General features: G+C 44.3%; 2 protein-coding genes across 2 annotated transcripts in view; both read right to left on the minus strand.

Moving 5' to 3' along the window:
- KIAA0930 (KIAA0930 ortholog) overlaps positions 1 to 27,719 on the minus strand; it is a 451,608-nt gene that overhangs the window by 302,024 nt on the left and 121,865 nt on the right. The gene's annotated exons all lie outside the window — the stretch shown is intronic.
- SMC1B (structural maintenance of chromosomes 1B) overlaps positions 455 to 27,719 on the minus strand; it is a 73,304-nt gene continuing 46,039 nt past the window's right edge. Inside the window, exons 17-25 of the mRNA XM_063134357.1 lie at positions 18,977 to 19,122; positions 16,942 to 17,095; positions 16,350 to 16,448; positions 15,045 to 15,201; positions 14,180 to 14,334; positions 11,957 to 12,108; positions 9,646 to 9,715; positions 767 to 877; positions 455 to 588 (exon numbers count right to left, since the gene is read on the minus strand). Of these exons, the coding sequence (XP_062990427.1) occupies positions 478 to 588; positions 767 to 877; positions 9,646 to 9,715; positions 11,957 to 12,108; positions 14,180 to 14,334; positions 15,045 to 15,201; positions 16,350 to 16,448; positions 16,942 to 17,095; positions 18,977 to 19,122 (1,155 nt within the window). The 3' untranslated portion in view covers positions 455 to 477. The remainder of the gene's footprint in view (positions 589 to 766; positions 878 to 9,645; positions 9,716 to 11,956; positions 12,109 to 14,179; positions 14,335 to 15,044; positions 15,202 to 16,349; positions 16,449 to 16,941; positions 17,096 to 18,976; positions 19,123 to 27,719) is intronic.

Below are 27,719 nucleotides of genomic sequence, written 5' to 3' on the forward strand. Positions count from 1 at the left end.
AGTAAATTTCTCTGCTTGGTAAAGTGGCCAAAGTAGTGTGCTTGATGCTTTCCATACCTGTCCATTAACCACCCTAGATTCCCTTTCCCTCACTCCATGACATCTCTGCTGTGAGATTCCACACCATCTTTGCACTTGCAAGAGATTTGGAATCTCTTGAGATACTGGTAAAGCTACAAGTGAGGGAATGGAATGGGGAAAGGGTAATGATATTTCTTTGCCACGTCTTAAATCCTGATTGCCTCTTCAGAATTATCATTTCCATTTGGACCTCAGATACTGCAGTTAATAGCAGTTAAATTCCAAACAAGGATGAACCTCTGGGCCTGTAAACATATTTACAAGCCGTTATACTGAACAACAACTAGTCCTCATACTAAATGTTTGAAGTCAGTTTTAAATCTAAGGCCAGTGCTTCAATAATACACATTAGGAACATTCAAACCTGTCAAAACAGCAATACATTCACTCTATATCCTATTTCAACACAGAGCTCTTTCTCAGTTTCTCCGTTCTTTCATTTTCATCAGATTTTGGATATCGAGTAAGATCCAGGGTCAGTACTTGACTAAACATAGTATCATCTTGCTGAAAAGGGAAAAGATCAAGAGTTAGCATAGTACACCTTGTTGTAGAGGCACAAGTATTTAGTTGTCATTGCATTTGTGCCACCCAAACCCTCAAAATCACTAGGGATTCAATTCTACAAAAGCATAGCCATATCCCATTAAATGGGCAGGAGGAATAACTACCCAAGGTTATATACCTGAGGACAGACTCCAACTAAAACATCTGCTTTAGAATAAAACTCTTCCTTTAGAGAAATAACTAGAATTTGAAACTTCTCTTGGGACTGCTGCTTTATGAACCTTGATACCTTTTGGGGAAGAACAAACATAAGTATTTGTTAAATTTTTACAAAAATACACTGAATATTAAGGAAAGTTACTTTATAGATTTCCAGAGGTTAGCTGTGGTAGTCTATTGCAGAAAAAAAACCCAAAGAGTATTCTGGCACGTAAAAGACCAACCAATATAGCCATTTCAATCTGGCTTCCTTTAACTTGAGCCCATTATTCCATGTCCTGCACTCTGCCAGGATCTCTTCTCGATCCTCCCAGAGTGCAAGACACGGAATAATGGGCTCAAGTTAAAGGAAGCCAGATTCCGGCTGGACATCAGGAAAAACCTCCTGACTGTTAAGAGCAGTATGACAACTGAACCAACCATCTAGGGAGGTTGTGGGCTCTCCCACACTAGAGGCCTTCAAGAGGCAGCTGGACAACCATCTGTCAGGGATGCTTTAGGGTGGATTCCTGCATTGAGCAGGGGGTTGAACTCGATGGCCTTGTAGGCCCCTTCCAACTCTGCTATTCTATGATTCTATGATCTCTGTTAAGAAACCAGCTCATTTTGGCCTCTCTTCTCGCTGAACTGTGATAAGCCCGATACCGAGGCTTTCGCTACCGACACCTTTTTCGATACCGAGACAGGCGACCCCATCTTCGCCACCGGTACTGAACCCACCGCCACGTGAGGAGCCAGTTGCTAACACGCCGGTCCCGTCGCCGCTACATATTGTCACGGTTCCGACTGACGAGCCTAGTGTAAGGGCATCGATTTCGGAAGGTGAAATTAGGGGTTCCTCGCTGGATAATACCATGGCGGATCGGAGACCCTTTTCCCCTCGGTACCGAGAAGAACCCATCGATACCGACGGACGTCGGTACTGACAACCGCACGTCAATACCGAAGGCTTTCGATACCGACATACACCTCCATATGGATATGGCTGTGATCATTCACTGGCTTCAATTAATTCCAGTCGGCGCTATGCCCCATATGGGGAAAGACCCAGGTCCCGACCGAGGGGTCCGGACTACTACGCCGATTGGCAACCTCCACAATTTCCTCCATATTACTAGGGGTGTGCACGGACCCCCGCTCCGCTTCTCTTCCAGATCCGTGATTTGCAGATCGGGCCGCTCCGCTCCGCCCCCGCTCCGCCTATCTCCGCTCCGCTCCGCTGCGGAGCTCTGGATCCAGATCGGAGCCCCGTTTCCCCCCCCCCCCGGCTTGCATTGAAAGCTAAAGTATACAACTTTTTTTCTGTTAAAATTAAAAACCTCAAGTTTGACACCATGACACCTCATGGACGTATACACACGCACGCCAAGTTTCAAGCCAATCCCATCATCCCCTGACTTTTGGGTAATTTTTGAAACTCGGGCACCCCATTCACACCCCTTTCGATAGCTCTGTCAATTTGCATGTTAGAAACCTCAAACTCAGCACCATGATAGCTTATCCAGGGATACACATGCATGCCAAGACTCAAGGCAATCCCATCATCCCCTGATTTTTGGCGGGGCTTAAACCTTTTAACTCACCCCAAATCAAGTCCCATTTTACAACTATGTCAATTTGCACGTCAGAAACCTCACCTTCGGTACCATGACAGCTAATCCATGTGTCCACATGGACACCAAGTTTCAAGCCAATCCCATCATCCCCTGATTTTTGGGGAATTTTTGAAAATCAGGCACCCCATTCACACCCCTTTCGATAGCTCCGTCAATTTGCATGTTAGAAACCTCAAACTCGGCACCATGATAGCTTATCCAGGGATACACATGCACGCCAAGACTCAAGTCAATCCCATCATCCCCTGATTTTTGGCGGGGCCCTAACCTTTTAACTCACCCCAAATCAAGTCCCATTTTACAACTATGTCAATTTGCATGTCAGAAACCTCACCTTCGGTCCCATAACAGCTTACCCATGTGTCCACATGGATGCCAAGTTTCAAGCCAATCCCATCATCCCCGGATTTTTGGGGAATTTATGAAAGTCAGACACCCCAGTATCTGCAGACAGCTCAATGGGCCCATTTCAAAGGAAATCCCAACATGCCATGAATTGGGGAGTAGAGATAAACCTAAATATGAACCTTCTTCCACACTTGAAAAATTGATTTGGAACTTGAGAACAGGAAGGATTTCTCCTCTGAGTCAAAGCAAGACACACAAAAACCATCCCTGCGAGGTGGGCAGGGGAGGAGGGAGGGAAAGCAGGCAGGCAGCAGACATTTCTGGGGGCACAAGGAAGTGAGCCAAGGATAAGCCAGTAATGCATATAAAATGGAATAAATAAATAAATAAATAAACAAAGGAGGGGTGGAATTAAAAGCAGCAGTGTTGCTGAATAAACAAGAAGAATTTTTTTTTAAAAGGCTATATCTGTCTTTTACCAGTAAGAGGGGAGTGGACGTGCCCAAGAGGAGGGGGAATCATCTGCCAATTTGACTGGTCCTGTCTAGGTACCAGTCTTTAAGAAGCAAACGATCACTTCAACTCATGATAGGCATTCACTCCAGTGATTTACCTTTGGAGGGCTCTGATGGCCCTCCAAGGATAGGAGAGTGCACAGGGCATGTCCATGCCCTAGGGGAGCTCATCCCCTTGCACCACATCTATTCAGTTGTTCCCCAAAGTTAGGGTGGGTAGCAGTGCTCTCTTATTCTTAGTATATGATTTCAGGTTGTGTTTGTGCATTTGGTGGGGCTACTGTTTTAAAAAACAATGGGAAAAGTCCGTTCAGACTAAGAAAGAGAAGTTCCCAGAATCCCAAGTTACCCGTTTTGCCTATCCCCTCCTCCAACTTTGGGATCATGTGATCATGACCGGGAGTTGACTCTGCCACTCAGCCCTTCGAAAAAGGTATTTCCCCGCTGTTTTACCCGATTTCCCCAAAAATTCTAGCAAGCGAACCGCAGCACGCAGAGAGCTGAGAGTAGGCTCAAAATGACCCCCAGCCACGACTCTCTCTTTAAAAAAAAAAAAAAAAAAAAGAAGCAGCTCCCCTTTATATTTACTCCAAATTTCCCAGTGAAACCTTAAGAGCGGGTTACCTATACTTTCCGCCCATTTCTTTTTCCCTTCCCTAAAAAATACGTTTTCCAGATTGATCGCTACATTACTTGTAGTTTTATCATCCATCCAATCTAGTTCACCTATTCCTATAATTGCCTCTACAATATGTCTTAACCTATTAGCTACATAATATAGTTTAATATTTGTGAGACCCAATCCTCCCTTTTTTTGACTTAAATACCATTTACTCTTATTTACCCTCGCTTTATCTTCATTACAATAATTATTTATGATATTTTGCCAACTTTTTATCTCTAATTCTGAAATTTTTATTGGTAACATCCTAAACACAAAATTGATCTTTGCGGATCGGTCCGTGAAAAGAGAAGCATTCCGCGTATGGCCGCTTCTCTTCGCCGTGATTCTACGGGTCCCCGGTCTGCTTCTACTCCGCCTCAGGGCAAGGCGGAGCAGGCCAATTCGCTTCTGATTCTCCGCTTCTAATTGGAGCGGAGCACATCCCTACATATTACTATGAGGAATGGAGACACAGAGGGCACCAAGACTATTACTACCCTCAGGAACGCCCGTATGACCCATACCCACGTTTCCATCAGCCACCCTCCGAAACGGTCTCCCGTCCACCACCCCCGGAGGATGCTGCAGCTATGCCGCCACCGCCTCATCCAGCGGTACCGAGACGCATGCCACAACCAACGCAGGCTACGCTACCGACCAACATGGTACCAACTCAAGCGTTACAAGCACGTCCGAGCTCAGAGATGAGACCGCGTGTTTTGGATGCTCTATCGGAGGAGGACTACCAATCTGACTCCTCCCAAGAGGGATCACCTGTACCCTCCATTCCCTCCCTGAATGACCTCGTAGGGACTTCGGATGTAGTCTCTCCTTCGGAGGATTTGTCACGCTTTGCCGATCAAGCGCAAAGGATGGCAAGATCATTGGGGATTGAAATGTCTCAACCCATAGAAAAGATGAACGACCCAGTTTATGACAATGCATACTGTGAGTCATCAACTCCAGCAGCCATCCCGTACTTGCCTGTGCTACTACGCACAGCACAACAGTTGTGGAAGCTGCCCTCCTCTATGCCACCAACGTCCAGGAGGTTAGATAACACATATAAGATACAGGAGAAGACTGCTCCTTTCCTTTTCACTCATCCTAAGCCCAATTCCATAATTGTAGAAGCATCTCAGGGATGCACTCATAAAAGACATAATGCGCCAGTAGATAAAGAAGGTTGTCGGCTGGACGGCATAGGGCGAAGGATCTATTCATCAACAGCATTGTCCTTGCGTGTGCATAATTACCAAGCCACCATGGCTAAATATCAACCCTTCTTGTGGGAGAAGATGGCATCCCTATTGGGATATCTGCCAGATGACCAAAGGGAACTGGCAAACGTGTTTTATACTGAGGCCATGACACTGTCTAGACAACAACTCAGTACAGCTAGACACGCTACTGACTGCGCCTCAAAAGCCATGGTAGGGTCTATTGCCCTGCGAAGACATGCATGGTTGAGGTCTGCAGGACTATCCCAAGAGGCACGCACCCGAATCGAGGACCTGCCTTTTGATGGAGACGGCCTATTCCACTCTTCCACTGATGAATCGATGGAAAGTATCCAAAAGGCCAAGAATACGGCCAAAAAGATGGGAATTGGGCAGCAACAACAAAGGCCATTCCATCAAAGACGTTGGCCAAGAATGCAGCAACAATTCCAACCGAGGCAACAACAACAGTTTCAAGACCCTACCCCTCTGTACCAAACCCAAGGTCAGTACAAGAGGCAACAGTTTTCAGGATGCTTCAAACAAAACAGAAGCAAACCAGAGCAGAATCAAAGACGGCGTCTTTGACTGCCCCATAATGACAACTTCTGCACCTAAATTGGGTGACATCCTTGCCCCTTTCTATTTTAGTTGGACCACCATCACTACCGACAGGTGGGTCCAAAACATCATTTCTCAGGGCTACAAAATTGAGTTTACCACCCTCCCTCCCCTAGGAACCGCAAGGTTCTCTCCACCTACAGACGCTCTGTTGCAAAAGACCAAGTCTCTTTTGGAGAAGGGCGCCATAGAGCGATTACCACCTCATGCCCTAAGGTGCGGGTTCTACTCCCGCTACTTTATGGTTCCTAAACGGGATGGGGGGCTAAGACCTATTTTGAACCTTAGAGACCTGAACAAGTTCATCAACCTTAAAAAATTCCGGATGAACTCCTTAGCAAGCATCTTACCTTTCCTCTCCCAAGGGGACTGGTTTACTTCCATTGACCTCAAGGATGCTTACTTTCATGTCTCAATTTACCCTGACCATCGCCAATTCCTCCGGTTCATAGTAGGGGAAGACATTTTCCAATTTAAAGGGCTTCCTTTTGGTCTTTCTACTGCCCCCCAAGTCTTCACAAAGGGTATGGCACCAAGTTTGCGCATTTCTGAGAACTCAAGGGGTAGAGATTTACCCCTACTTGGACGATTGGTTGATAGTGGCTAGTACGGAGCAGGAAGCCACCCATAACACCCACCTCACCATCAACCTCCTCAACGAATTAGGCCTTTGCATCAACAAAGAAAAATCAAATTTTCAACCAACTCAAAAAATTAAATTCCTTGGAGCAATTCTGGACTCAACCTGCTCCAGGGCTTTCCTTCTGGAGGATAGAGCTGCAACACTAATTAGACTTGCACTCACTCTTTCACTCAAGACCATATCTGCTTTCCAGGTGCAAACTACTAGGTCTCATGGCGGCAACTGTCAGCGTTGTCCCTTGGGCACGCCTACACATGAGACCTCTTCAATTGTGGCTTCTGCGGGAGTACGACAATACAATGGACGCTCATCGAGTGAAATTGTCGCTCCCTACCAAAGTAAAGGACACTCTTCTTTGGTGGACAGATCTGTCCAACATTATGCAAGGCCTGGACTTCAGACCTCCACTGCCATCTCAACATCTGGTGACAGACGCTTCCCTTCTGGGCTGGGGAGCCCATTGCAGAAATCTTACAATTCAGGAGCGCTGGAGCCTTTCCGACAGGAAAAGGCATATAAACGTCCTGGAACTGATGGCCATCCAAAAGGCACTGTATGCCTTTCAGCAGACCTTGTCAGGACATGTCATCCAAATCCATACAGACAATATGGCTGCTGTTTGGCATATAAACAAACAAGGTGGAACACGGTCTATCGACCTGATTTCCCTAACGTTAGACATTTGGCACTGGGCTATCGCCCACGACATGACTTTATCGGCCATTCATATCGCAGGCCAGGACAATATCCTGGCAGACGACCTCAGCCGCACCTTCGTGAACACGCACGAGTGGCAGATGAAAGACTCAGTTCTCGAACTGATCTTTCAGGCATGGGGACAGCCTGCAATAGATTTATTCGCATCACCAGAGAACGCCATCTGCAACCAATTCTGCACGTGGGCGGGTCACGGGACAGCATCCTTAGGAGACGCCTTCGAGAGAACATGGACAGGACAGCTTCTGTACCTGTTCCCCCCCCCCCATACCAATCTTGCCCAAGGTGATCCTGAAGTTGTGCACAGACAACGCCAATGCCATATTAGTAGCGCCTTGGTGGCCAAGGCAGCCGTGGTTCACTCCGCTACTCAAACTGTCCTCAGCAGAGTTTATCAAGCTGCCCCAATGCCACAACTTAATCTCCAAGGAGAAAGGACTTATTCTCCATCCAGATGTCCGGTCCCTGAACCTGACAGCATGGAGAATCAGGCAACGATAGATAATCCATCCCTGCCTGCTGACATATGGGACATTATTCTAGCAGCCAGAAAACCGGCCACTAGAAAATCATACGCCAAAAAGTGGGAAGCTTTTTCTGCTTTTGCCTTCAGCAGGAATGAAAACCCGCTTACAGCATCTTTACCCATTGTACTTTCATTTCTTTTTTCTTTATTTAAAAAAGGACTCAAGTTCTCGTCACTTAGGGTTTATTTGGCAGCTATTTCTGCCTCTCACCGTTGGGTTCAGGGCTGTTCGGTCTTCACCCACCCATTAACTAAGCGTTTCATGAAAGGTATGAAAAATACCATTCTACCAGTTTGTTCCTTTGTTCCTCAATGGAGCCTTTCCGTGGTGCTTAAGGCACTGTCTGCCAAGCCCTTTGAGCCATTAGCAAAATCGGACTTGCGATTACTGACCTTGAAAGTGGCATTCCTTGTTGCCATCACATCTGCTAGACGTGCATCAGAGTTAGCAGCACTCTGTATGGACTCACTTTATACAGTGTTTCATGCTGACAAGGTGGTCCTTAGACCAGACCCAGCCTTTCTTCCAAAGGTTGTGTCCTCCTTTCACCTTGGACAAGATATTACTCTGCCGGTTTTTTGACGTCACCATAATCTCCCCTTGAGTCGACACTACACACCCTAGACGTGAGACGTGCTCTCGCTTTCTACCAGTCCAGAACAGCAACTCTCCGGAGATCCCAAAGACTTTTTGTTTGTTATGGGGGTAAACAAAAGGGACTCCAAGCATCTCCGCAGAGAATATCTGCGTGGGTTGTTCAGACTATTAAATTAGCCTATGAACTAGCTGGCCTCCCATTGGAGGGGAAAGTGCGCTCTCACTCCACCAGAGGAGTGGCCACTTCTACGGCCTTTGAAAAGGGGATCGCTCTACCAGACCTCTGCAAAGCGACTACCTGGTCGACACCTCTGACTTTTGCCAGTCACTACCGCCTGGACATCAGGGCGTGCAGAGATTGTGCCATTGGGCATGCTGTCTTATCGGCAATTCTATGAGTACTCATCCATTAACTGACACCACCCACCTCCAGTAAGTCAGCTTGTTAATCGCCCATATGTGTGATGCACAGAGACCACGAAGAAGAAAGACAGGTTGCTTACCTGTAACTGTGGTTTTTCGAGTGGTCATCTGTGCAGTCACACAACCCTCCCACCGTCCCCACTATGGTGTCATTAAATTTTGATCACCTGGTGGTTCTCGTCAGTGAGACTGTTTAGGCGGTTTCAGGAACTGAGGGGATTAGGCGGGAAACCCCTGAGCATGCTCAGTGGACGATGGGGGAGGGGTTCCCGCCTAAAAGATTTTCAGCTTGAGAAGTTTCCGAAGCTGGCCCTGCGCAGGCACAGAGCCCATATGAGTGACTGCACAGATGACCACTCGAAGAACTACAGTTACAGGTAAGCAACCTGTCTATACATTATTATAATTATTATTATAATTATTATTTATTTATATAGCACCATCAATGTACATGAACAGGAAAAAGCACCCTCTCCTACCACACTTAACTCTTTACTATCCTGAGATCCCTATGGTTAGCAGCATTCAAAAACTAGGAGATGCTTAGGGTGCCCTTGTGACGGGATACTTCCTCTACGTCTAAGATGTGCTGTGTAGGTATAGGGTTTAAGCTAACATCATTCAGACTCCTTACAGCAGTAGTAAGCCATTACTTCAGGCACTATTTAAAAACAAACAAGGAAGACTAGTATATTATCGTAAACTATTGTGCATCAAAAAGTGAACAAAAGCTGCCTTTAACTTGTCTGTATGTACACTTATCTAAACTTCCATTTCAAACAGCTTGATCCAATACAGTCTCTCTAACAGAATTAAAAGGTTTTCTGTTTTTCCCCCTCTCTGCCTCAACTTAAACATATTATCCTCATATAGAAGAATGAAGAACATATTTCTATGATGGCATATGGTTTGTTCCTTTTTAAGAGAGTAAGAGATGAGTTACTTACTTTGCCAATGTTTGTATTATCTAGTGCTGCATCAACCTCGTCCAAAATGAAAAAGGGGGCTGGCCTAAAACTAACAGAACAAAGTAAAAATCAATTAAAATGATTAAAAATAAGTCTGGTTGTACCTTTAAGAATATCTTTGTAGCAATCATAGTAGACAGTACTTTTGTCCTAATATAATGTGTGCATCTTTAGTGTATTTTGCAAGGCTTGTAATAAAAAATTTCACTGGAAAAATGTGCAATTACTGAATACAACGGAATGAACAAAGTGAACTACTTTTGTACATATTCTAGTTTTTACTTTATCACTAGGGAAAGAAATGATCTCCAAGTTTAAGGCTGTAAATTCAGGATCCCACAAGAAATAAGGTTAATTAATTAAATTTCTGTGTTCTTTTACTCACTTTATACTTTATTATGGCCAAGACCAATTCTGACATACATTTTTTTCTATTCCATTGTGGAATTCAGAAATATAATTTAAAATTTGGTAAAGCACAAACTGAAAACTTATAAACAATAATTAGGAAAGAATTCATTTGAAGGAGTTGATAATAAAAAAAACAATTTAGGGCTATCACACATTCATCAAAAAAAATTCTTATGAGTAATGGTCTCAGAGCAAATGGTGTTTCTGCATGTGTGTGTGTGTGTGTACATACATACACACTGCCATTTAGCTATCTTGGTTCCCTGTGGATCTCAAAAGATCATTGTGAAACTAAACAAGCTAGTTATAAGTGACCTACATTGCATCTGCTTCCCCAACTCGAAGGGAGCTAATATCCAATCAAAGGACAGAAGCTGGGGAAAACACAGGTGGATTACAAATGGTAAACACTGACATCTGGACCCCCTGTAAAAATCCTAGAAAAGGGGTTTCCAATGTGGCATTCATGGGTGCCACTGCACCCATCAAGGTATTTTTTTCTCCGTATTTAAGTTAATGCAGAAATTGCTCCATTGGCTTGAACAGGGTCCTTAGCAGGGGGTGACTTTCATAACCCCCCCAGCCAATTTTCAGCAGGGGAGCTTTTCTGTGCCCCATGCAAATGAATGAAAAAATGCTCCATTCACTTGCATGTGGATGGGGAGAGAGGGAGAGAGAAATAAAGATGGAAAGAGGGAGGGAGAAAGGGGGTGGAGAGAAAGGAGGACCACCAAGAGAGAGAAAAGAAAGGATCCAGAGAGGAGGGGAGGAGAGGGAAAGAAAGAAAGAAGCTAAAGTGACGGACGGAAGGAACCCCTGACGTAAGGTATAAATGCAGGGTAAAAAGATACGGTATTTTCCTGAAGTAAAAGTTAAATATATTAATGTGTTATGTTTTGTGACAGAGACTGATGTGTAAATGGTTAAGTGTGAAAGAAGGAAAATCTGTTTTTAAGACTTGGATAGGGCCAGAGAAGAGACACAAATACTGGGAGTCTGCTAGCTGATGGTTAAACCGACACTGAAGCTAAGGTCAGAGTAGCAGTGACCTGCAGTGGAACAGAGGCAACAAATTCAGTAGGAGCGAACTCCCAAACAGTTTTGTTTAGGATTTCAGTCTTAGTATTTTAACTCCTATTCTGCCTAGGCAGAGTGGCATTAAAGCGAGGAAGGAACACAGTACTCTTTGAAGAGCAACAACACTGCAATGTTTGGATAAATATGTATGAATTAAAGCCTGTTTTTCCCTTCCCAGAATCCTTCTGTCCACTGTAGGAAGCAGGGCCCTTTACTAGTGTTGAGTCATTGTTTTTCGGCAATCATAACAGCCCTGAAAAGGCTCAGGAGTGCTTCAGTCCACACTGAACACGCTCATGCTACAACTGAGTGTTACGTGAAAAAAAATCACCACAAACTAGGACAACACAGAAAGCACTCTGGCAACGACATCTTCATTTTCTGTAAAAAGCGAGTGAATGAAGGATGGCAATTCCAGTCAAAATGGCTAGTGTAGAAGCAACCTAGATGATTTGTGAAATATTCGTCTTATAACTTCACTGAACATGATCTTCCTTGTTTGAGGGAAGTAAGCGTGTGTGTGTGTGTGTGTGTAGGTTCAGCATTATGTATTCTTGTTCTTAAAATGGTATGAACACTACAGAAGATGTGCCCTACTGACTAGCAACTACAGAAGTACCTAACTCTGTGTGAACGCAGTTACTGGAATGTACTTCTCTATTTTTTATATAATGCTGAATTTGTAGTTCTGTGGGCATGCATGTTGGAAGATGAGAAATGAAAGCAACATTCATCACATAATGTTTCATTCTTTTTCACAGAATGGTAAGTGCAACGTATTAGCAAAAGTGTATGTTAGTACCTGTGTATTGCAAACACAAGAGCCAAAGCTGCTACAGATTTTTCACCCCCAGACAGGTTATCCATTGGCATAAATCGTTTTCCAGGAGCTACACAGTTATAGCTGATGCCCTCCAAGTAAGGTTCCTCAGCATTCTCAGGACTAAGAAATGCCTGAAAAACACACACTTCATTGTTAATAATGAAACACACACATTAGTTTTTTTTCTTCAAATGTACAGGTTTTCATAAATGCTACTTAGCATTATTCTCAAACAAGAGATATAAACACATCTAAGCTCTGGATGCACAATGACATTCTTCAAAATAAACTAGAACAGAGAGCATCTAGATGTGAAATTAACTTTCTGAAACTTGATTTGGAAAGGACAGTGAAACCCAGCAGAAAACACTTTTATCCAAAAGCTGTTTTGGATAAAAGACACCTCCTTTCTGTCTTGCGCATGGAACCTGAGAACACACCAGTTCGGTGCACGACCATGTTCTATAAGATTCTGAAACTCTGGGCAATGCTTCTCTTCTGCAAAGTAGTGTCAGCAAAGGTGATTGTGGCGTTACACCCCACAAGTCAATTCCCAAAGGTATGTCTGCAGTTTGTAAGTCTGTGGTTTTTAGAATGTTGGCCTGAGTGGGCGGAGTTAGAATGTCTTGGGAGGGGGGAGGAGTGATATATAAGGGAAGGACGGAGGGGATTGAGAGTTTCTTTTCAGGGAGCTTTTCAGGGAGACTTGTTAGGTACTCTTAGAGTCTGTAGTGCTCTCTGTGTTTATGGTACTTAAGTTTTGGGAAATTTGAGAGTCAGTGTAGTGAGTGGTGTCTTTAGGGTGTGGTGTGCACGTAGTGGAAGTATATTAATCAATACTGATAATAAAGAAAGTTCAAGAGTGATCGTGTGAGAAAAAGGAAAGCGCGAATGTGAATGAGTGACCGGATGGTATGAAAGGTTTCAAAAAGGTTTTTAAATGTTGTTATTTGACACAAAGCTTATGAACTTTTAAAAATAAATTTTGATTGTTTTGTTTTTAAACTACCACAAAAAGCCCACGTGTTTGTTTGGCATTTATCATCTTAAGTTTACACATATAACACCCACTCTGACAATCATTCACCTAAGCAGATATAACTCACAGCGCATTATTATATATATTAAAATCCATTCTCCATTTTAAACCCCTTTCTCCACATAGTTTGGAGGAAGGTGGGCTTTATCCCTTGCCTCAGGCGTATCAAGCGGTGGTGCTCGGCTTGAGCAGGGAGTAGCCTCGGCCGGATCTGGTGTTCAGAGCCTGTGTCGCCCCATAATAAGTGGTGGCAGACGTGAGGTCTGGTGTTCAGAGCCTGTGTCGTGGCAGTGATTTTTGCAGATGAGAAGTGATGGCTGGGAGGGTGGGTGCTTAACAAGCAGCTTCAGTTGAGGCTTGAAAACCTTAAACAGCTGAAGTGATGGATGTGAAGGATGTCTAAAAAAAAATAGAATCCATAGCCCATTGTTTCACTATGTAGAAGGCTGGGAATGTGCTGAATTTCTTGGTGCTTTCATACTATGCTGCATTTCAACTCTGCATAGGACAAAGAGTGATTGATTACCCAAGTACTGAAATGCATTAAGAAAAAAAGCCCTCTGATGTGGAGCCTCCTGATATAGCTCCACAAGAAAATCTTCTTTCACCAGTTTTGCTTGATCTGGCTTTTCCCTCAGTTTCTAAGTTAAGGGTGTAGAAGGATTAGATATTTTACCGATTTCCATTTTTTTTAAAAAAAAGGCTGAGTAATTTCTTAATCATATTTCTTTTTAAACTTTTAAGACCTGTGTGCGTTTAATTGTTTTTGCTTTAATCTTAGTTATATGTTTTATCCTACAATTGCATTTGTATTGTTAATAGTGTATTTCAATAAGTTTTTATGTATGCTGCCCAAAGAATGTTGGTTATGGGGCAAAACAGAAATACCGTATTTCTTCGATTCTAAGACGCACTTCCCCCCCCCCCATATAAACATCTCTAAAAACGTGGTGCGTCTTAGAATCGCAGGTACGTTTATTATTTCTTAGAATCAAAGCTTTTTTTCTGTTGGTGGTACTGAAATTAGTGTGCGTCTTACAATCGATGGCATCTTAGAATCGAACTACGGTATTGTAAATGAACAAATAAACAAAGTTAGTTAATACCTAAACACTGACGACTGTTTATATTAATTGCAATGAGATAACTGAAAAATTCCAAACCTGGGCACTACTGTTTCTGCAGAGTTCCTTGTAGATCTGATCAATAGCTATAGACACATGCTCAAAACACTGGCTGAACAGCTCGTATCTCCTTTTTTTCACCTTTTCAAATTCTTGCCTACATAATCTGGCTTCCCTCCTATGAGCCTCAAATGCTAAGAAAGAATAACTGAAATGGCTTTAATAGAATACAGCAACTCTAAAATATCTGAATAAACATTTCCATTTCTCACTTTAGCTTACTAGGCAAACACAAACAGCATTTATCAAAAAGAAGCCTCCTAAACAGAAAGGTGTTAATTTAAGCAGCATCCATTTTCTCTGTACAAGGACAGGTTTCTTAACCTGTAACTTGAGTGGTCATTTGTGCATTGACACATATGCACAAAGCCTCAATTTGGGAAACTTCCACAGCTGAGTATTTCTTGGTGGGATCTCTCCCCTACCATCCTACTGCACAGATCTGGGTGGGTTTCCCACCTATTCCCTCAGTTCTCCTGAGACCCCATGGTGGCCTCAGAACCAAGGTGAGGGTAATATCTCGGTATCAATACCCATGTGAACATCGACACCAAAGTGGTGATGGTGGGTGGTTTGTGTGAACGCGCCGACGCAGAAACAAGGGTAAATTGGGATTTAGGCACATGGTGGAGCGTTTCAGACAACTACAACTGCAGCCCAAGTACATACAAAGGCAAGACTGAATATAAGCCCCAAACCTATTTGTGGGAATTAAGTTTAGAATCTGTACATTAACTGGCAAAAGCCCAGATTTGACAAGTAATGATAATATGAAATATTTGTACAAAAACAACTTCCTACACCTCACAAACTACAACTATTAATTAAAAAGGCTTAATATTACCATCAACTGATTCTTGGAATCTGCCTGTAACTATGTGTAATCTCTCCAGGGCTCTCAGTTTTGGTGCTGCTATTTTACATAAAACATTTTCTTTAGATGCTATTTCCTGCTGAAGTTGTTCTAGGTGAGTCTCAATCTCTTTGTCAGACTGCAAGTTCTAGTTGTGAAATGAAAGGAAGCATGATAAAATTATTTCTGGAATATTAAAGAATGCCTTGAAGTCTTAGTATGAAAAGTTTGGGGTAAATGCTTGGCTACAGCACCTTGTTACAATTTATAATGGTTTGATTTGTTCCTGTGCTGCTGCATTTGAATGTTTATTCCTCTTGGGGTTATGGGCTCAGAATTTGTTTTTTGTTTTGATATAACTGAACAACAATAGCACTAATACAGTGTGATATTTTAGTAATGTAGTATTAATGCAGAACTAAACTTGCTCATGAAGCAATTTGAAGAAGTGCACTAACGGTTAGTTGTGCTACAAAGTGTGGACTGTACAATGTATTCTTTATTTGTATACATACATCCTTTGAGTACCAGTTGCTAATACCATATATGAGTAACCCACTTTTATGTGACAGAAACGGAACCTCGTTCATAAATACTATACAGGTGTCTGAGAAGCTGAGCACTATCCATTTTTTACTGAGTATTTTGCATCATACAAGCTTCAGCACATAGAATGAAAGCCAAAGTAGATGTAACATTAATAATCTGATTGCAAATAAATGTATCTGGTTTTTAACGTTTAAATAATCACTGCTAGGGGCCCTAATCTGGGTTGGGACTGTGATGCACTGGGAGGTGGTTTTAACCTTTCCGCAAATGGTGCAGTGCTGATGAAAACTGCATCGCTCCCTGAAGGTGCTATTGGCCCTGGAAGTCAAAGTTCCATTGGCATGTATGAAAATGTCCCACCGGGGGCCTAAAGCTGCGTGTGTGGTGATAGTGATGAGATTCTCACCAGTATTGCATCATTGGGGAAAGGGTTAACACCCTCTGTAATTATTAATTAACGACCACGTTATTTGCACAAGAGAAAGTCTAAGAAAGGACAGTAGCAAGTTATATATTATTATCACAGTACTCAGGTAAATGGAAAAATGTTTGCTCAGAATAAAACAAAGTTAGAAAGGGAACTTCTGCTGAAACAATTTAGCTCAGAATCTAAACTAAGACAAGAGAGGTGGATGGTATTAAATCACACCTACAAAGTGCAATAGAATCTTTTTGGAAAACTAAGCTAAGAAACAGATACTTTCGCATGCAATATTATAAATGGAGACCACAATAGATTTGTATTACCTTTAGTTCTTCTTCAAGACTGCTATAGTCTATTTCAATTGCCTGCTCTCTTGTAAAGATATCAGCTGTCACTTCACTACTTTCCGTATCAGGTCCCAGCTGTAATAAACAGCCCAATTTAAAAACTACCAAAATTAACATTATGTAATAGTTAAGAAAACAAACCAAAACATCAACAGAGTTTGTTCTCCCCTCCCATTATACCAATATTTCTAATTATGTTTAATTTTTCTCCCTTCCTCCTACATTCACTTCTACTGAAAACCAGTGGAGTCAATTTTATTTGGTCTTGTATTAGTGAGCATCTTTCTGTACTGTCCACCTTTTTGAGGGACAGGTTTTGTCAACTGTTATATTTTCCCCAGCCTGAAGAATGCTGCTTAACATTTGAACAGAAGGAGTTCTTGCAATACTGGCTTTGTTTGTGCGTGCTCTCAATGTGCAATTGTAGAACTGAGTCTTAAAAAATCTGGCACGTTACATAGGATAAAGTTCTAGCTTGATGAAGTTTGGGTAGGGCTTACAGATTTATGTACACACTGAAGTCTACAGCTGCCTTAAAATGACAATGCCACAAAACATGCTAATATACCTCTATTTCAGTAATGTCATCAAAAGATCCCAACAGAAGGTTTATACTTAAGTCCTGAAGCTTGCAATCAAGAAGCCTATTGTGTCTTTCTAATTTTTTCTGTTCCAACGAGGTCTCGATCGCAAGAGCTTCCTTTTGTAATGTTACCAACTCTCTGCCAGGAAAAAGCAAAAATCACACAAACATGACACTGCTGCTTTAGCTATCAAAGTGGAAAATTGCCTATAGCTTTGTTTATCTGCTACAGATAAACAAAGCTACAGAGAAGCAGTCACATTTTTTTTAAAAAAAATCCAGCACACCAATGCTTCATAAATTACAGGAGCTCCAGTGTAGATCCTATATAAAGGTCAGTTATAAATCTGCTTTCCTTTCTTCCACTATGGCCATAGCTAGACCTAAGGTTTATCCCAGGATTGTCCTGGGGTCAAACCGGTTCATCTAAGTGCCACACAGGGCATCCAGCACTCAGGCAGGGACGAGCCCAGGATGATCCTGGGTTAAACCTTAGGTCTAGCTATGGCCTGTATCAGTGGAAGAACTTGAGAATCTCCCTTTAGTGAGGATTGTAGGCGTCAGATGCATATACAGCTCACTGGGAGAAGATGCAAGCTGCAAAGGTGTTGTGCATTAGTCACTCTACATCAAGTCTAACCACTTGATGTAATTCAAAGCCTCCTTGTGGAAAAGAGAACAGAGCTACTTATTCTGAGACCACTGCAAAATGGCTTCTGTGGCTGCATCTGGACCGTCAGTAGGGGAAACAACACAGCACGGGTTGCTCCCCGTGCCCCACACATGGTGGTTGTGTGACCAAGTTCGGATGACATTTCCATATTTACCTGCACCATGGATTGCCACGTCGTCTGAACCTAATGTGCAGCGGGGCTGGCTTCTAAGCCATCCCACAACCCCTACTACAAACCATGGGCTGTGGGGTGGGTTAAGACAGTGTTTCTCAACCTTTTTCCGACCGTGGCCCCCTTCCGACCTTGTTTCCTTCCTGTGGCCCCCCTGTCCTACCGGTAGAAAGGTAGCTATTTAAATGTTTTGTTTGTAAATAGAACATGTTTTATTTATAATTTTTATAATTTATACAAAATACAACTACATAAAAATTTATACTTCAAGTATTTCTCGATCAATGTGACCCTTGTGCTTGATAACCAGAAACAAGCTTTTTTATATCCGGTTCTATTGCTGTGAGGGATAACCGAAGATCGCCTCTGTCCATTATGTCAAGGCAATTCCGCGTTAGGCTGAGTAAATAATTCACACGACTGAAACCTGATTCTACCAAATACGAAGTAGGAAATGCCAAGAAAAACAATTTTGCTTTATCCCAATGCTGTGGAAACTTTTTAGATATTGTAGAAAGAGTGTGCGTGGCAATCCATCCACTGAGAAGCACAGTCACTTCTCTCTTCACTTCACTTCTCTGTTTTCTATGTTCTTCACTTCTCTGTTTTCTTTTTTTCTTTTCTTTTCTCAGTAACTTCTCTGTTTTCTTCACTTCTCATTTCCCTCTGTGGCCCCCTAGTCTCGTGCCGTGGTCCTCCATTTACGCAATTTTCACCTGTGCCCCCCTTGGAATACCCTGGGGGGCCCAGGGGGCCATATGGCCCCAGGTTGAGAAACGGTGGGTTAAGACATAGTGCACCAGGTTCAGATGACATGGCAACCCACAACACGGCACAGGAAATTACGGAAAGGCCAGTGGGGGTGAAGGAAACAACCTATACTGCCCTGTTCTCCCCACGGATCGTCCAAACCCAGTCTGCATCTCTTAACCCTCAGCTCCTTGCTCTGCACCAGAGACCGCTCCCAAAGTTCTACCAATTCAGGAATGACTTGCGAAGGTTGCAAACAGGAGGCGAGACCTTAAACACCCTCCTGTGAATAATGTTGTATAAAATGCCCAGCTTAAATGCTCTTGTAAATTTGAAAAAAAAATCCTTAAAAACTGTGTGTGGAGTTTTAAATACCTGCAATCTTTGCAAATTACTAAACTATTTTTTTCTACACATAGTATTACCTATTCAGAGTTAGAAATTTCTTCCTTGATTCTTCAACTTTATTCTGTGCTTCTGCAACATCATCCTTGTTAACATTTTGCTTTTCCTTGATCTGCTGCAGTTCTGTCATAACTTCATCTATCATTTGTAAAAAATTATCCTCATCCTATACAAGAAAAATATTTAAAATAAAATCTGTAGATTATAAACAAAACACCCTAATGACAATATTATTTAAAGAAAGGTCAAATATTTATTCAAAGAAACAGTTGTGAAATAAAGATAGTTTAACAACTAACGTATTTTATAAAAACAATCCTGTCTAGTTCACTTTATTCAGTATTTTAAATAGTTTTTCTTTTGTCAGACCCAGCAGGCAAAGTTCTGTTTACTAGATAAGGAGTCAATTCCCAAAAATATTTCTCATAGTCAGAATAGGAATCTAGATAAAATTTATACAATGATTGGCAGTTTATTCAAGTCAGCGGTTTTGATACACTCCAAGATATATTATTGCCTAGCTAAGAATACAATTCTCCATTTCCACCAGGCCCCCATGTTGATGGCGCCACTTTGGAGCTGCGAGGCCTCCGGTTCCCGCACTTCTGTTCCTTCCCAGCATCTGCACGGGAAGGAATGCAAGTGAGGACTTTCTGCCACAGCTGCCGCTGCGCTGAGCACCCCAAAGGGATAGGAGAGGAATGAGGCAGCCAGAGGAGGACGAGAGGGACACAGGGCGCCCAAACCACATCTCCTCCCTTTGACCTCCCTCTGGCTGCCCGTTCTCCCCCCCCTCTGTTGTTGTTATTGTTATTATTATCTGTATCTGTGCAGCTTTACAAACACAGATTTTAAAAATCTGGGGGGGGGGAGGAACGGGCCCCGTTCCTCTCCTCCCACCCATTTTAATTTTTTTTATTTACCACAGGGCTCTCCTGAGCTCCGCCTCCTTTCCCGTCCAGCTGATGGCAACCAATCAGGGGGTGCCATCGGCTGTGACACGCCTCCGCAGACAAAAAAGTCGGGGTAAGTGCCCGACCTTTTTTCAGTGGAGTTTCTGGGGTTTGCCCCTGGATGGCTTTGCAATGGTGGCTGTGTCATGCAGATGACCTGCCGCTACTGCAAATCCACCCTGGGGCAAACCCATCATCTAGGCAAGCCCCTGGTAAGAAGGGTATGATATGTTTTGATAGATTCACACCTAGTAATCACAGACACACATATTTATTGTGTCTTAGCCAACTGCCGTTATACACAAATACAGAAAAAAACACTATGCAATTTAAAACTCTACTAATAAACCATTAAGAGTTGAATAATTTCCTGTACAACCTTTAGAGTTTGTGGCACGTATCTGTAGAGCATTGTCAAGGAATTCAGAAGTTCTAAAAGATACATACTTCTCAGCTTCAAACAATAGGAAACAAGCCTTAACAATAGGAAACAACTGCCTTTCCCTTGAACAAACTTAATAACGGATGAATGCATTTGGTTCTGAGATCAGTAGAAATAGAGCATTCTAGCAGTACATGAATAGTATCTTCAATTGATACAGAAGTGCAACTGCATACTCTATCCTTCTTAGGAAAGACAGGTTGCTTACCTGTAACTGTAGTTCTTCAAGTGGTCATCTGTGCAGTCACACATATGGGCTCTGCGCCTGCGCAGGGCCAGGTTCGGAAACTTCTATAGCTGAAATCTTTTTAGGCGGGAACCCCTCCCCCACCGTCCACTGAGCATGCTCAGGGGTTCCTACCTAATCCCCTCAGTTCCTGAAACCACCTAAACAGTCTCACTGAGGAGAACCACCAGGTGATCAAAAATTAATGACACCATAGTGAGGACGGTGGGAGGGTTGTGTGACTGCACAGATGACCACTCGAAGAACCACAGTTACAGGTAAGCAACCTGTCTTTCTTCTTCGTGGTCTCTGTGCATCACACATATGGGCGATTAACAAGCTGACTTACCGGAGGTGGGTGGTGTCAGTTGGTGGATAAGTAGTCATAGAATTGCCGATAAGACGGCACGCCCAAAAGCGCAGTCTCTACGCGATATGACATCCAGACAGTAATGGCTGGCAAAAGTCAGTGGAGTCGACCAGGTAGCCGCTTTACAGAGGTCTGGTAGAGCGATCCCCTTTTCAAAGGCTGTAGAGGTGGCCACTCCTCTCGTGGAGTGAGAACGCACCTTACCCTCCAACAGGAGGCCAGCGAGTTCATAGGCTAGCTTCATAGTCTGAACCGCCCAAGCAGATATTCTCTGCGGAGATGCCTGTAGTCCCTTTTGCTTGCCCCCATAACAAACAAAAAGTCTTTGGGATCTCCGGAGGGTGGCAGTTCTGGACTGGTAGAAGGCAAGAGCCCGTCTTACGTCCAGGGTATGTAGAGCAGACTCAATAGGGGACGTCGGCGAAGGAAAAAAACTTGGGAGCGTGATGTCCTGCTCAAGATGAAAGGAAGACACAACCTTCGGCAGAAAAGCTGGGTCCGGTCTAAGGACCACCTTGTTAGCATGGAACACCGTGTAGGGTGGATCAATGCGGAGTGCTGCTAGTTCGGAGGCACGCCTAGCAGATGTGACTGCAACAAGGAATGCCACCTTGAAAGTTAGTAAGCGCAAATCTGTACTTGCGAAAGGCTCAAAGGGCTTGGCAGATAGTGCCTTGAGCACCACCGAGAGGCTCCATTGAGGAATAAAGGAGCGAACTGGTGGGATGGTGTTTTTCATGCCCTTCATGAACCGTTTTGTCAAAGGATGTGTGAAGACCAAGCAGCCCTGAATCCAATGGTGTGAAGCAGAGATAGCTGCTAGATAAACTCTTATTGATGAGAACTTGAGTCCTTTTTTGAATAGAGAAAAAAGGAAAGAAAGCATTGTTGCTATCGGTGCTGAAGCCGGGTTTTCGCTTTTACTGAGAGCAAAGGCAGAAAAAACTGTCCATTTTTTTGCGTATGATTTCCTAGTAGCTGGTTTCCTGGCTGCTAGGATAATGTTCCATACATCAGTAGGCAGCGGTTGGTTGTCTAGCGATGTCTTATCCTCCAAGCTGTTAGGTTTAGGGACTTGACATCCGGATCGAAGATGAGTCCCTTCCCCTTGGAGATGAGGTTGTGACATTGAGGCAGTCTGATATACTCTGCTGAGGACAGTTTGAGTAGCAGAGTGAACCACGGCTGCCTTGGCCACCAAGGTGCTATTAAGATGGCGTTGGCGTTGTCGCTGCGCAGCTTTACGATGACTCTTGAGAGAAGTGGTATGGGGGGAAACAGGTATAGGAGCTGTTCTGTCCACGTCCTCTCGAAGGCGTCTCCCAGAGATGCTGCCCCGTGGCCTGCCCACGTGCAGTATTGGTTGCAGATGGCATTCTCTGGTGACGCGAATAAGTCTATTACAGGCTGTCCCCATGCCTGAAAGATCATGTCCAACACAGAATCCTTCATCCGCCACTCATGCGTGTCCACAAAGGTCATCTGCCAGGATATTGTCCTGGCCTGCGATATGAATGGCAGACAAAGTCATGTCGTGGGCAATTGCCCAATGCCAAATGTCCAGAGTGAGGGAGATCAGGTCCGTAGACCTCGTCCCACCTTGCTTGTTTATATGCCAGACAGCAGCCATATTGTCTGTATGGATCTGGATTACATGACCCGATAAGGTCTGCTGAAAGGCATACAGAGCTTTTTGGATAGCCATCAACTCCAAGACGCTGATGTGTCTTTTCCTGTCGAGGGAGCTCCAGCGCTCCTGGATGGTTAGATCCCCGCAGTGGGCTCCCCAGCCCAATAGGGAGGCGTCTGTTATGAGGTGCTGAGATGGCAGAGGGGTTTTGAAATCTAAGCCCTGTGTGATATTGGGGAAATTTGTCCACCACAGGAGTGTATCCTTTATTTTGGCAGGGAGCGACAACTTCACTCGATGAGCATCCATTGTGTTGTCGTACTCCCTCAGAAGCCATAACTGTAATGGCCTCATGTGCAGACGTGCCCAAGGGACGACGTTGACCGTAGCTGCCATGAAACCCAATAGCCATTGTACCTGGAAAGCAGAGGTGATCTTAGAGTGGACGAGCTTAAGTGCAAGCTTGGCTAAAGCATTTGTCCTGTCCTCCAGCAGGAAAGCCCTGGAGCGGGATGAGTCCAGAATTGCTCCAAGGAATTTAATTTTTTGACTTGGTTGAAAATTTGATTTTTCTTTGTTGATGCAAAGGCCTATTTCGTTAAGGAGGTTAATGGTAAGGTGGGTATTACGGGCGGCTTCTTGCTCCATATTAGCCACTATCAGCCAATCGTCCAAGTAGGGGTAAATTTCCACCCCTCGAGTCCTCAGAAAGGCGCAAACTGGTACCATACACTTTGTGAAGACTCGAGGAGCAGTAGACAGACCAAAAGGAAGCACTTTAAATTGGAAAATGTCTTCCCCTACTATGAACCTGAGGTATTGGCGATGATCGGGATAAATTGATACATGAAAATACGCATCCTTAAGGTTGATAGACGTGAACCAATCCCCTTGGGAGAGGAAAGGTAGGATGCTTGCTAAAGAGTTCATCCGGAATTTTTTAGGGTTGATGAACTTGTTTAGCTCTCTAAGGTCCAAAATAGGTCTCAGCCCCCCATCCCGTTTCGGAACCGTAAAGTAGCGGGACTAGAAGCCGCCTCTTAGTGCGCAAGTTGGTAATCGCTCTATGGCGCCCTTCTCTAAGAGAGACGTAGTCTCCTGTAATAGAGCATCTGTAGGTGGTGAGAACCTTGCGGTTCCGAGGGGAGGGGGGGTGGAGAACTCTATTTTGTAGCCCCGAGAAATGATGTCAAGGACCCATGTGTCAGATGTGATAGTGGTCCAATTGTTGAAAAAAGGGGCGAGGATGTCACCAAACTTAGGTGTTGAGTTGTTTGGTGTATGACAGTCAAAGACGCTGTTTCTGGTTCGGGTCAGGCTTGTTCTTGCTTTGCTTGTAACGTCCTGGGTATTGTTGTCTCCTGTATTGACCCTGAGGCTGGTATGTAGTGGGACGGTCTTGCAATTGGAATTGCTGCTGCCTTGGTTGGAACTGCTGTTGCGTTCTCGGCCAGCGTCTCTGGCGGAATGGTCTCTGAAGCTGTTGTTGCTGCTGACCAATCCCCATTTTGGCCTTTTGGATACTCTCCATGGACTCATCTGTGGAAGAGTGGAAAAGTCCTTCCTCGTCAAATGGGAGGTCCTCAATACGGGTGCGTGCTTCTTGTGACAGTCCTGCGGACCTAAGCCACGCGTGCCGTCTCAATGCAATGGAGGCTACCATTGCCTTTGAGGCACAATCGGTGGCGTGTCTTGCTGTGTTTAATTGTTGGCGTGACAGCCTCATGGCCTCTGTGTAAAAGACGTTTGCCAGTTCTCGTTGATCATCTGGCAGGTATCCCGAAAGGGTTGCCATCTTTTCCCACAAAAAAGATTTGATATTTTGCCATGGTGGCTTGGTAGTTGTGTACACGGAGTGACAAAGATGTAGAAGAATAGATTCTTCGTCCTAGGCCGTCCAGTCTACAACCCTCCTTGTCAACCGGAGCATTGTGTTTTCTTTGAGTTTTCAAAGAAAACTTTGAGCATTGTGTTTTCCTTGAGATGCCTCCACGATAATAGAATTGGGTTTCGGATAAATGAAAAGGAACGGTGCTGTCTTTTCTTGAATTTTGTAAATGTTGTCCAGTTTCCTCGACGTTGGTGGCATAGAGGAGGGCATTTTCCATGACTGTTGTGCTGTGTGTAATAGCACAGATAAATAAGGAATTGCCGCTGGGGTGGATGACTCACAGTATAGGTCATCGTACACTGGGTCGTTTAATTTTTCTATTGGCTGGGACATTTCGATCCCCAGGGACCTCGCCATCCTTTGCACTTGGTCCGTAAAATGAACCAAGTCCTCAGAAGGGGAGATCACATCCGTCGATATCACTAAATCATCTGGTGAAGGGATGGATTGTGCCGGCAATGGTTCTTGAGAGGAGTCTGATTGATAGTCTTCATCAGACGGGTCATCCAATGTATTTCCCCTCATTATTGGCGTGGGCAAAGTTTGCAAAGCCTGTGACGTCGGTACCGTAGTTTGCACCGGACACGGTGGTGGCTTCGGTACCGAAGGTTGTGGTGGAGGTGGCATAGAGGCAGCATCTTCCGCAGGTGGGGGGCGGGAGATTGTCTCAGAGGGAGGCTGACGAAACCGTGGGTAAGAGGCATATTGCTCCTGATTGTAATAAAAGTCTTGCTCTCGCCTATGCCTCCAATCCTCGTAGTAATATGGAGGATAATGTGGAGGTTGCCAATCCTGCCTCCTGCTCGGTGTGCGGGGGTAGCCCCCGTAATCATAGTATTATTGACTTGAATGCATTGACGCTGGTGAACGATCCCGGCTATATCCATAGGGTGAAACAGGCCGGTATCGACGGCCGTCGGTATCGGGTGGCAAATCTCGGTACCAATGAGTGTCGGTGTCAAAGTCTCGGTACCGATGAGTATCGATCATCGGTCGTGACTCATGTTCTTGTCGATATCGATGTTTATCGGTATCAAGAGGCACTTGTTGGCTTTGATGGTATCGAGGGGAGGTTAGACCCTCTTCTGCCAGCGTCTGGTCTTGTGAGGATCCTCTAATCTCTCCTTCCGAGATCGATGCCCTCACACTTGCCTCCTCGGCCGGTACTGTGATGATATTGAAAGGGCACGGTACCGGGGAAGTTGATATCTGTTCCGTCCGTGGCGGTGTTAATGCCGGTGGTGAGGACGGAGTTGCCCGTCTCGGTATCGAGAAGGCTCTCGGTACCGAAAGTGTCGGTATCGGGCTTGCCGATATTGGAGGCGTTTTCTGTAAGGAAAGCCTCGATATCGGGCTCTTCGGTGCCGTAGGACGCTTCGGTATCGAAGTCGTCGGTACCGCAGTCTTTGGTATCGAAGGGTTTGACTTTGCCGATTTCTTCTTTCCCTCCTTTGATTTAAGTTTGCTTTTTTTCTGTTGGGGTTCTTCGGACCCAACATGCTCTCTCGCTCTCTTAGAGATTTTTCGGGCCGCTTTTGATGAAGCGGAAAGAGAGGAGGAGGAGGGGGGAACCGATAAGGCATCACTCCGTAATGAAGGAGGTTGGGGCACAGACTCCATAGTATTGGGAGATTTGGAGCGTCAAGACGTACTCGGTTTCTCCACTGCCTCCAACGCCTTTTCCCAGAGCAATGCCCGAAGGCGATCAGATCGGTTCTTCCTGGTTTGCCTTGAGAATTTCAGGCAAAAACAACAGGACTCGACGACATGCGTCTCCCCCAAGCACAGCAAATACCGGGAATGTCCGTCGGTTTGGGAAATCTTCTGCCCACAACCGGAGCACTTTTTGAAGAGGCCTTGTAGTGCCATAGGCACCAAGGCTGAGGTAACGAACAACAAGTAAATTTTTTAATTTTTTTTTAAATATTTAAACAGATAGAAAAGATTAGAAAAACTGTAGAGGTAAGAAAAGGATGAAAAATAGTATATTCAGCTAGGTATAACGATACCAAAAAACAGAAGTCTCCAGAAACGCTGTTTACCCTACAGGCGGTTGAAGAGAACTGAGGGGATTAGGCGGGAACCCCTGAGCATGCTCAGTGGACGGTGGGGGAGGGGTTCCCGCTTAAAACGTTTTCAGCTATAGAAGTTTCCGAACCTGGCCCTGCGCAGGCGCAGAGCCCATATGTGTGATGCACAGAGACCACAAAGAACCCTCTTGTGCCGACCCACCCAATGCACCTAGTAATCATAATGCCTCCGTTTATAATCTAAAGGACAGAGAGCTATAATATACACTATGGGGTAGTCCTTGGCAACAATTTGGAAATTTCCATTTGTACAGAACACTTTCGTATCACATGAATCTTCTTCCTGCCTTCACCCTGTTGCAAACTGCCAGACTGAATGAACTTCATATCCTCAGTGAATCAAACTCTGTTTACGAAGAAACATCAAGACGCAATGACATGGCGGGCTATTATGAACTAATTAACCCATAATTAGCCGCAGCCTATTTGGAGTGCGTGCAGTCACCATTTTGAATATACAGCCTCTGATTGGGGCAATCAGGGCTTGTGGTGTGTCATGTGAATCTGGTCATCATGGGTTAATCAAGTGTTAACGAATCCACACTCAACCCTTGATTAGTAGTTAGGTTAAATGTGGCTTGTTTAATCAAGCTGTCATGTCTCAACCTTAGACTTGTTGCTGTCATATCGTGTGAACCGAGTCAATCTTTTGTATAGTGTAACTAGACAACCGTGCAATTTTCTGGACTGCCCATCTGATCAGGCATCAGCTGGGCAGTGGGGAATAGATTGTTCAGCTGATTTGCATGAGGGATAAAAGTGGGAAAGGGATATTGGCAATAAAGCCCTGCTCCAATGCCTCATTGCCCAACCTCCCCCCACTGTGTGGCTGGGGGTGAGGTCTGAAGGGGGCTTCTACTGACATTCACTTGAACTGGTGGGTATTTCTATATCAATCTTTAGATAAAAGTAAAAAGAACTGCTTTCATGCCTTCTTGCAGGTTCATTCAGATATGTAAAAAATAAGCCATAGGCAAGGGCGGAACCAAGGAATCTTCTGCAATATTATTAGTAAAAGGTTTATTAAAGTGCCAGGTGCCTACGCGTTTCGAACGCGGTTGCGTTCTTCCTCAGGGCCCTGAGGAAGAACGCGACCGCGTTCGAAACGCGTAGGCACCTGGCACTTTAATAAACCTTTTACTAATAATATTATTGCAGAAG

The sequence above is a fragment of the Elgaria multicarinata genome, chromosome 9 (genome assembly GCF_023053635.1).
Source record: "Elgaria multicarinata webbii isolate HBS135686 ecotype San Diego chromosome 9, rElgMul1.1.pri, whole genome shotgun sequence".
In the NCBI taxonomy this organism is placed as follows: domain Eukaryota; kingdom Metazoa; phylum Chordata; class Lepidosauria; order Squamata; family Anguidae; genus Elgaria; species Elgaria multicarinata.